The 10,825-nt window shown below is 45.4% G+C and overlaps 1 protein-coding gene across 1 annotated transcript in view; it reads right to left on the bottom strand.

The window, feature by feature from the left end:
- The window catches only part of PIK3C2G (phosphatidylinositol-4-phosphate 3-kinase catalytic subunit type 2 gamma), a 448,194-nt gene that overhangs the window by 291,493 nt on the left and 145,876 nt on the right, over positions 1-10,825 (bottom strand). The window contains exons 14-15 of the mRNA XM_019515837.1: positions 9,989-10,103; positions 8,328-8,458 (exon numbers count right to left, since the gene is read on the bottom strand). Of these exons, the coding sequence (XP_019371382.1) occupies positions 8,328-8,458; positions 9,989-10,103 (246 nt within the window). The remainder of the gene's footprint in view (positions 1-8,327; positions 8,459-9,988; positions 10,104-10,825) is intronic.

The following is a 10,825-nucleotide window of genomic DNA, read 5'->3' as shown; positions in this document are numbered from 1 at the left end:
ACAAGGTCCCTTCTGACCCTGCTTCTATGATTCTATGATATGACTCTATGTCATGTTATTGCCAGGTTACTAGTCTCACGACAACTGCCATTAGAAATCTCTTATTTTTATTAAAGGCAAAGAAACAAAGAAAACAACTGTTAAAGCATTTGAAACTTAAACCATTCACTACAGTTTTCTTTTTAAGAACTTCCATAACTCTGTTTCTTTTAGTTGAACAGTCTTATGTGGAATCCCCCTCCCCCCCACCACAGTGTGATAGTATCATTTTTAGGTGGTAATAAAACTAATATTAGCTCCAATTCTTGGGGAGAAAGAACAAAAGTGAATTTAGATGGTTGTGAGCTGTCCTTGTTGTTTGAGTCCTGAGCATACGTAAAAGGGGAGAGGAAAGAAAAAGCTAAAGGTAGAAAATGCAACTTCTGGCTCTGATGCTGACTGTCAATACAAACTCTACCCCCAGAGAAATACAGGCATACTCAAATTGCCTTAACAGTTGCTCTATGACCTGGCAAACTTGTATCAGCATCCAGCTTTTCAGTGCATGGCTGGTTTTGCTTGCCAAACTCACAGAAGTATTGCAAAGGCAAAGTTGCCCTTTCTGCCCATTTCTAAAATCTTTTACCTTGGGGGTGTACAACTTCTAAGGCTAGGGACAGACATTCAAAAAGCCCAAGCCTGAATTGATTCAGTCTTTGCAGGTTAGTCTAACCTGCAGAGAGTGAACCGGTTTACAAATGGATAGACGTTCAGCACATGCCTGCAGTGGCTTAAGCCAGAAGCCCAGGGGCACTAGAGCAGCCCTCCCTTCCCTTCCAAAGGGAAGCTGAGCTGAGGTGAGAGGTGTGGCCAGGCCCCAGTAGGTCCCTGACAGCTGGGAGCAAAATGAGCACACAGAACTGCCTCGCTGGCACTGGGAGTTCAGCTGGGAAGGGTGGACTCGCCCCATGGCTGCAGACCCCACTGCCTGGCAGAAGCAGCAGGTCAGGTCTGGGCACTCGTGCCTGGTGCAAGGGCTCCAGGCAGTGCTGTGCTGGGGGAGAGAGCAGAGCCTGCCTGATCCCCCACTGGAGCTCTGAGCCTGAGATTGCAGCTCCAGCACTGGAGCCAGGCGCTTCCCCCATTCCCCGCTGTGCAGTCCCATGCTCGTACTCTGCTGGGACTGAAGCGAGCCCCTCCCCTGCTTCCCTGCAAAGCACTATGAAGGGATTCTCCATCAGAGTGAGCTGCGTGCATGGCATGGAGCTGCAGGGATAGAAGCATCTGGCATGCTACGCTCTTCATCCCTAGCACAGTGCTGGCTGCCTCCAGCCCTGTAGCTCTGTGCCATGCCTGCAGCTCCACACTGGGTTTAGAGGCTCCCCCAGAGATAGAGGCAGCCAGCGCTGAGCTGGGGATGAGGAGCACAGCCCTGGGGGGAATGTGTGCAGCCAAGGGGGGAGTCCCCTATACCCACCACCTCCACCCTGTGCAGCTGAGCTCCATGCTTGGGGCTGCAGCCATGGGGGGAGTGTGTGCAGCCATGGGGGAAATCCGCTACATGCCCCAACCACATCATGCCCAGCTGAGCTCCATGCTTGGGGCTGCTCCTCTGGGAGGAGGAGAAGGGGGAAGAGTTCCCCCAAGCATGGAACAGAGGCTCCCCCTGTCCCCACCCAGGGTCAAGCAGCATTGCATGGAGCACCCCCGCCTCCCCACCCCAGCCCTGTGGTGGCAGGGCAAGGGGAAAGGGAGGAGGAGGAAGAGTCCCCATCCAGTGCCTCACTGTTTCCCCCTGCCCACCCTGGGAGGAGAAGAAGGGGGAAGAATCCTCCCCAGCATGGAACAGAGTCCCCCTTCCAACCCTGCAGGACAACCTACCCAGCATGGGCCCATTAAGGTGAAGGGGGCAGGGAGAAGAATTAATTCCTCCCTCCTCTCTACCCTGCAGTTGGGGTCTGTCAGCTGCAGGAGCCACCACTGCTGCCCCTCCCCTCTGCTGACCCTGGCTGCAGTGGAGGAAGAGGGGAAGGAGGGAAGTATTAACCCCCTTCCTGTCCACTTTACCTTAATGGAGCCATGCCAGCCAGTGTCTCTGCTAGGGCTGGACCCTGCTCTGGCTAGAGAGCAGAGGGGTGGGGTCAGCTCTGCTGCAGAGCAGAGAGCCCTGCCCAGCACAGAGCATGCCAGGATGCTCGGAGTCTCCAGTTTATCTTAAACCAGCAAAGTGTCTGGGACAGACATTGCATAAACTGGTTTGAGCCAAATCAATTAAGTCTGATACTACATTCAACCAGGTTTATCTCAAACCAGTTTCAGCCATTTGAAACTGGTTTATATGCACTGTCCGTTCCGTTACAGGTTTAAACCAATTTCTGATCACTTAAACTGGTTTATGTGTAATGTCAGTCCCTAAATGGCTAGGGACAGCACACCCGGGTGGCCATGTACCCTGGAGGCCACATAAGCACAAGTCATGGGCCCCCTGGGCCACATGTCATGCAAGTGCCCCAGCCTTATCCTTAGCTCCCCAGTCAAGGGTTCCCCAGTTACACCATACCATGCAGGACCCCTGGGCCATGCTGCATCACCTTGCTTCCTAGGACGGGAAGGACCTGGGAACTACAGGATGGATATCCCTGGCTATTGCTGCAGCTGGAGTGATAGAAGGGAGGAATGGTGACCAGATGGGAACCCAGGGGCTGCAAATTAAATTCTGTTAGGATGTATGCAGCCCCAAGGCCAATAGTTGGATAATCCTGTTTTATCTCATTGTCCTACAATTTATAACGACTTGAGTAGGACTCTTAAAAACTGCTTGTCGTAGTTCTTAACAACCAAGTTTCTACCATACTTTGGCTCAAAGCATTGTGTACTTTGCCATATAACTGTTAATAAATATAAGACTTAAACTGTTATCCTGAACAACTTAAGTGTGCAGACCTCTGCACAACAGGACCTTAATGGTTTTTTTTCCAAACATTTAAGATATTTCACTTCCTATGAGGTTGGTCAATATCTTCCCTTGGTAATAGGTTAGCCAAGGCACAGACATTAGGGGATGGAAGTCAGTCACATAAGAAGCCTAGTGGAACCAGAATTAAAAAATAGATCTTAGGATCATAGGGAAGAGACCTCCTGAGGTCACCTTGTTTAGCTCCTGCTCAAGGCAAGATCATCCCTGACTAACCCATCTCAGCTAAGTATAACTTGCTCTTGAGAATGTCCCACTGTTGACCAGTATCACAATTTTGATAACCTGAAAAGGCTATAGAAGTTACAGATTAGAAGTTACAGATTTCTCTAAAAAGATCAAAAGGATGAAAGTCATAAATTAAGGGCATCATAACAATATGCATGGACACTGATTCATCACAGCAATGACGTAGGCAAAGAGACCTCAGTTGGAGGAGCACAGCCTTTCCCTTTCATAATGGGGACTCCCTTTCAGCTACATGGTTATCTAACAGGAGTATCTTCACCGTCCTTTTATACACACGTGGACATGCACTCCACTTTTAGGGTGAAAGTTTCCTTCTTTCTTTTAAGTCAATGTTCTTCTGACTTAATGTTTTCCTATTTTTAAATCACATCTGAGTGAAAGGATTGTAATCAATGAGTGCTTTAAGGCTGTACTGCCATCAAATGCCCCCTGCCCCTCCCAATTCCTCCTTTTTTTCTCTACAGAGCACCTGAAATACAAAAAAGAAAGAAAGAATGCTCATTTACGGTAAAAAATATGATTAGATACAGATTGACTTTTTCACAAGGGACTTATAGAAACCTGTCTTATAGCTGTTAAAAAATCCAAGGGCTGCCTTCTCCTCTGCCACAGATACAGTAAAAAGTACTTGGCTTAGAAGCCTTCCCAAATATGAATTGCCCCATAAGTATGGATCTTTTGTATTAAAACCCTGCATTGCTCTTTGGAAGCAATTTCACATAAATTATGCAACCCACACATGAGATTGCCTCAGACCACTAAGAACAGACTTAATAAAGTACAAAAAGCAGAACAAGAAATTGGCTCATATGTCCATTGGTAGTCATGGAAGCATTAATGTATCCAGGTTGCCACTTGTGAGAAATCCCCAAATTTCCCATTAGTGAAATACAACTTTTGTGATTCCTACTAATAGTCTGTCTAACACATTTTTGAAGATAATCACCTTTAATGAATTTCCAAATAATTTAGTGAATTACAGTGTACCGGAACATTCTGTGCATGTAAGGGAATGTTCCATAATGACTATGCTTAGAAAGGGATGGCACAGCCTATACTCAAATGGTGCCATCAGCGGTATAAATTAGGGAAAAGAAGTGAATGGCACTATAAATATGCAAGAAACTCTTGACTGGGGGAGGGGGGGAGAGGGAGAGGAGGCATTTTAAATGACCCACTGACCCTGAGAGCTATTATGATTGGATGAGATCTCATTTGCTCTTCTCATCCAGAAGCCATTCCTTCCATCAGAGCAATACCCTGTAACACACTGTGGAGTAATTTGGAGTTTATACTAACTAGAAAGTCTCACTTGTCTACTAATACCACTTCTTGTAGCACCCTTGTTTTCCTTACAAGAATTCCATCCAAGTCTACACAGGCCTAATCTTATTTACCAGGAAAAAAAAAAGAAAAAAACAAATCAAACAAAACCAAATCTTTGGGAGCATGGTTAAAGGAAAATAAATTTAAATTACATTCTCTCTCAATAGGAAGATAAGAGATTTTTAAATGTATTAACTTTTTATCTATAACTATTTTCTTTCTCTTTACAAAACTTTTTTTCCAAAACAAATCACTAAATAAAATCTTCTTCATCTGCATATCATGGAGCAGTACCAAGATGGCTAGCACAACTTTATGTTAATTACTGCATTATTATGGCAGTTTTGGACTATGATAAAGGATTAAGGAGCAAAACTAACTGTGATTAGTAAAATGACAACCAGCAGACTTTGATGTCACCAATTCTACTCTGGTTGTCTTTACAAATTATTTTAGATAGTAAATGGGCAAGGATTTTTTTGGTGATTTCTTTTATTGGACCAACTGTACAGTTGGGAGAGATCTTAGGGCCCAAGCTATCCTTCCTTAGGTCTGGAAAAGAAGTAGCCATAGTTTAAGCTAAGTAGCTGATAGAACCACTGCTTGTGTAAACTTCAGGTTGGCATATTTGGGGTGGCATCTTTGGGCCTATAGCTGTTCCCATCTGAAGCCATGGGTCCTACACATGTTTATCCCAGAATGTGTCTCTTTCATTCAGTGCACCAAATACCCTCACAGAAACCACAGAAGTAAAACAAGACAAAACTGTGCTTCCGAATGAACAACCACAAAAGACGATAAAGGACAGAGACAAATGAACACTTTTCATAGACCGAGTACTTCTCTTCGGACCTCATAATCTTCGCCCCAAGGGTAATATGCAAAACACTTTCAAAAGGGAAGTACTAGTTTGCCAGAGGAGTGGAGACCAAAGCCCTGAGGCAAGTGGGGAAGCAGGTGACCTGGAGGAGGCAAAAGTGGAGGGAGTGATAGGGGAGGCCTTCTTATTCTTCCTGAGAAAACAGGACAATCATCTGGTTACCTCAGGTGTCTGTACACAAATGCACAGAGTCTGGGAAACAAGCAAGAAGAATTGGAAGGCATTGCACAGGTAATGGAACTGTGACATGATTGGAATAACAGAGACTTGGTGGGACAGCTCGCATGACTGGAGCACTGTCATGGATGGATATAAACTCTTCAGGAAGGACAGGCAGGCAGGGCTAGATTAATGCATAGGCAAACTAGGCACATGCCTAGGGCCCTAAGTGAAGAAGGGGCCCAGTTGTGCCTATTTTACATATTATAATTATCGAGTAAAAAAAAAGTAGGGCCCATGAGTTTGTTTGCCTAGGGCCCAATAAGGATTAATCTGGCCCTACAGGCAGGGGAGAAGAGGAGCTGCACTGTATGTACAAGAGCTGTATGATTGGCTCAGAGCTCCTGTATGAAACTGCAGATAGGCCAGTTGAATGTCTCTGGGTTGAACTTCTAGCAGAAGTTCCCTGATCACAGGCTCTGGTTCTCACGGGGGACTTCAATCACCATGACATCTGCTGGGATACAATACAGCAGTGCACAGGCAATTCAAAACATTTTTGGAGGGTATTAGGGACAAACTTCCTGTTGCAAGTATTGGAGAGGCCAACTAGGGGTTGTGCTCTTTGTGACCTGCTGCTCACAAACCAAATCTGATCAGTCTCAAACCTTCCTCACGTGCATGGATGAGCTCTATCTGTCTCAAGAAAGTCCCATGATATCCTCATGAAAACATTGGGCAACTGCAGCCTTGACTACACTACAGTCCAATGGCTGGGGAACTGGTTCCGAGGTCAGACCCAGAGAGTGGTAGTTGATGGAACTGAATCAACATGGCACTCCATGACCAGTGGTGTCTCCCAAGGCTCCGTTCTCAGATCTGTACTCTTTAATATCTTTAGAAATGATCTGGACTCTGGTATCAGAAGCAGACAGGCCAAGTTCGCTGATGACACCAAACTTTGGGGAAGAGTATCTACACTTGAGGATAGGCTGGTGATCCAGGTCAACCTCGATAGGCTTGCAGGGTGGGTGGATGAAAACCTAATGGCATTCAATACAGAGAAATGCAAGGTGCTTCACTTCAGAAATGCCCCCCCCCATCACACTTATAGGCTCAGAAATGCTACACTCGCTAGCACCATGACTAAGAGAGACACTTGGGGGTCATGACTGACCACAAGATGAACATGAGCCACCAATGCAGCACTGCAGCTGGCAAAGCAAACAAAACTCTGGTTTGCATCTACTGATGCATCCTAAGCAAGACTCAGGATGTCATCCTCCCCCTGTACTCAGCCTTGGTGAGGCCACAGCTGGAGTACTTTATCCAATTCTGGGCTCCACAATTCAAGAAGGATGTGGAGAAGCTTGAGAGAGTCCAGAGGAGAGCCACGTGCATGATCAGAGGTCAACAGAACAGGCCTTATGAAGACAGGCTGTGAGCTATGTGACTCTTTCAGCATGGAGAAGTGCAGGCTCAGGGATGACTTAGTGGTGGCCTATAAGTATATAAGGGGTGTGCTTCAGGATCTGGGGGAACACCTGTTCACCAGAGCACCCCAGGGGATGACAAGGTCCAACTGTCACAAACTCCTGCAAGTCCGTTTTAGGCTGGACATAAAGAAAAACTTTATTGTCCAAGCCCCTAAGGCCTGAACCAGACTCCCCCCAGAGGTGGTGCAAGCACCTACTCTGGACACCTTTAAAAAACATTTGGATGCTTATCTTGCTGGGATCCTTTGACCCTAACTGACTTCCTGTCCTTTGGGCACGGGGCTGGACATAATGATCTTACGAGGTCCCTTCCAGCACTAATGTCTATTAAATCTATTACTTCCCTGGTGTAGCATGGTGCTAACAGCAGCTCATTGCAGTGGAGAGGTGGAATGGCTACTCAGTACCCCATCCTGTGTGGGCCTCGCTGCTGGTGGCCATGGTGCCAGGACTGTGCAGCCAGAGCACCAGCAGGAAGTTAGGTGTGGAGGGGGAATAGATACAGGGTGAGTGGACAAGTCTGCTTGCTACATGGCACGGCTGGACCCAGCCATAGCTGTGGCTGTGGCACAGTGGAACAGTATGTGGCACAACCCTCCCTCTTTAGGCTCCTGGTGATAGCTGGCGGGCTGGATAGGAGGAATTACCCTCCTCCACCCAATCCCTCAGCAACTCACCAACACTCCTTAAGAGGCCCTCCAGCCCAAATAATTGTCTACCCCTCGTCTAGGGCTACTGAACTGCTTCAGTAGATACAACATATTTTGTTTCACTTATTCTTTGTGCATGTGCTGTAAAAGCTAAATTCTGCATAATTGTTTCCTTGTTTACCAAGGAACCTGAGACAAGACCATCTTTCTAATGGTTGAATGCCACTTGGCACAGATGGCCTTATAGCTTAGATTTCTCGTTATTAGTGGTGCTGGCTCAAATCCAGACCAATTTCTTTTACTTGCTAATACTGCTGCAAACATCTGTTTGTGCTTTATATCAGCCTTTTGATTCTAACGTCAAGGTTCAGAAAAGATAAAAGCCTGCATTGGGGGAAAAAGTTGAAGATACAGAGAAGGCACTGCTACCTTCAGGTGTTTATTCTGACTTCAGTGCTATCTTTTCCCTTATCTAATAGTGTTACTTTATCAAATGAATCAAGGCAGGCTTAATATGCTGAAAAATATCTAGTTTTAAAGAATACAGTTAAGTATGAATGACTGCATCATAACCGTCAGACCAGAAGAAATGAGAAAGACTTGGGTAGACTTACAGCAAGAGAGAATGCTTCTGTGAAAGCTGTCTGATATGCTTCAGGCACTCTTTAGTTGGCTCTTCAAGGTCATTTTTTTCCTCCTCAGGCTCTGGTTTAATGAAGTCCAAATTAGTTTCTGGAAAGTCAATCTTAAAAGCAAGGGAAAGGACGGGAAGAAAAGAAAAGATACTTTATATATTAGGAGATTGTACAAAAACTTTCCAAAATCAGTACCATAACTAAGGATGCATGAAAGGTGTACCAGTCCCAGATGCCAACTTAGGAGAGGTGCCTCACCCCTGTGGAGTCCATGCCCTGGCAATAAAAGTAGCCCCATAGGGATGTTCTTGCAGCAGTAACCAGGTGTAGGGACACTAAGCTATTGCTGCTGCTTTAAGAGCAAGAGCTGGGGTTGGGCAGAGCATGTAGTGGTGGCAGCAGCAACAGCTGCAGCAGCCAGGGACTAGATAACTCTTGGGCTCAGAATTGTTTAGGATTTGGTTGGAGGGATAGGTGGATGTTCAGACTTTTTTTGTTAAACCAGTTCAACCTGCCCACCCTGGTTTTAACACCTAATTGGCACCGTGATAGCAACATTCTCCGTGGCACCAGAAAAGTAGTGTTTCTAATCAGTATTTATGAGCATTCACTCTCTCCAATACTGTTAACAAAAACTGGTTCCTAGAAAACTCCAGGGATGTACATACTAGTCAAATTTTAAAAGCTAGTTTTTTAGGTAGCATTTCTAGTACACTCACAGCATCTGCTACTGTCACATAGTCTGAGAATGGTGGCAAGGAAGGACAGGATCTTCCTTTCCTGTTTCTCTGACCAGAGAGACAAATTTTAAATTAGTAGCCATTTACTGTCTTGCCTCCCTTTATTATTAATAGGAGAAAGCTATTTCAAGGTAGTTTCTTAAATGCACTCTTCTGACCAGCAAATCCTGTTTCTTATCCATTTAAATATAAGCCAGCTTCATTTATCCATTCAATTTAGCTTTGTGTTTCATCTGCTAATGTTGATAATTCAGTGTTTTAATATGAAAAACTTTTGGCTTTGCCTATAAATACACAGTTGCTAATTCAGTCTGGAAAAAAGACAACACTGGAGATGCACAAAATGTCTTTTCAATATTTGGAAGCCATATGCTGCCCTTGATTGCACACAGCTGATATTGACATCAGTGAAAACTCATCATGTTGACTGGGATGAAGAGCAGTATAGATATATATATATATGGCCCTTTGTTTCTAGCTCCATCCCCCATAGACCTTTCTGAAGATTCAGTTAATTGCTAGTTGCATGCTATGTATGTAATAGGAAGCAATTCAATAGTACACAGAATAAAAGTGCAGATTGAAAAGGCCACTGTGAGTCAGGTACCACATTAGCTATTTGTGCCTTGGGTATTTTTGAACATAGAATAAAAATAATAATTTTCTCTGGGCAGACCTTTCCCAATCCCACAGCCTTTACTAAATCTAGAAACTACCATGTGTAGTTGCTGTTATGTATCATCACACTCTCCCCTCACTCTCTAAAGGAGTTATATTATTGAAGCAGAGGCCTCTCTTCAAACAGAAGAGCAAAGATTTTTAGTTGCTGTGATCTGGAAGAACCATGGACTCAGACAATATTTATTTTAAAGATGCTTTTTGTCCCAAAGAAATCCTTACCTGCAGTGTGACTGGTGCTGGTAAACTTGTGTTACAGATACCCGGTGCGAGCATTGTTGTTGGAAGGTGATTGTACAATGCCATGCTAAGCAACACAGTTCCATGAATGAACCTTCTGCAAATATTAGCAGACAGAGTAGAGGACAGCATCAGTACTGGAGAGAAGGTGAACAGGTGTTATTGAATAATGTGGGAAACCTAGAACTTAACGGCTGATGGAAAAAGTGACAGGACATAGAGCCTTTTATCTCTACACTGTCAGTACAAATTGGGCCCAGTTGATAGTGAATGATCATAGCTCATTGCTTCGGAGTTTGTTGCTCCCTGGCACACCATTTGTTTGTGTGCCCAGGAGGCCCCAGGGATCAGCCTACCAGCCTGGGGCTGCTTCAAACTGGCTCAGCGTGCTGTGGAAGGTCTGGCTCAGGCATGAGCAAGCAGGCAGGCACTCACTTAAGCACCCTTATCAGAAGGGACCTGAGCAGATCATCAAATCCGACCCCCTGCTGTGGCAGGAAAGAGTACTGGGGTCAAACGACCCCAGCAAGGTGTTTGTCTACCTTTGTCCAAAAGACCCCCAAGGTAGGAGCCAGCACCACTTCACTTGGAAGCTGGTTCCAGATCCTAGCCACCTGGACAGTGAAATAGCGCCTCCTGACATCTAATCTGAATCTACCCTCTGCCAGCTTGTGACCATTATTTCTAGTCACTCCTGGTAGTGCTCAGGGGAACAGGGACTCCCTCAATACCTTCTGGTCCCCTCTGACTAGTTTGTAACAAGCCACTAGATCGCCCCTCAGCCTTCTCTTGTGGAGGCTGAACAGGTTCAGGTCCTGT

The sequence above is a fragment of the Gavialis gangeticus genome, unplaced genomic scaffold (genome assembly GCF_001723915.1).
Source record: "Gavialis gangeticus isolate Ggan-Ray unplaced genomic scaffold, GavGan_comp1, whole genome shotgun sequence".
NCBI classification, from domain to species: domain Eukaryota; kingdom Metazoa; phylum Chordata; order Crocodylia; family Gavialidae; genus Gavialis; species Gavialis gangeticus.
This window is presented reverse-complemented; position numbering and strand designations above follow the sequence as displayed.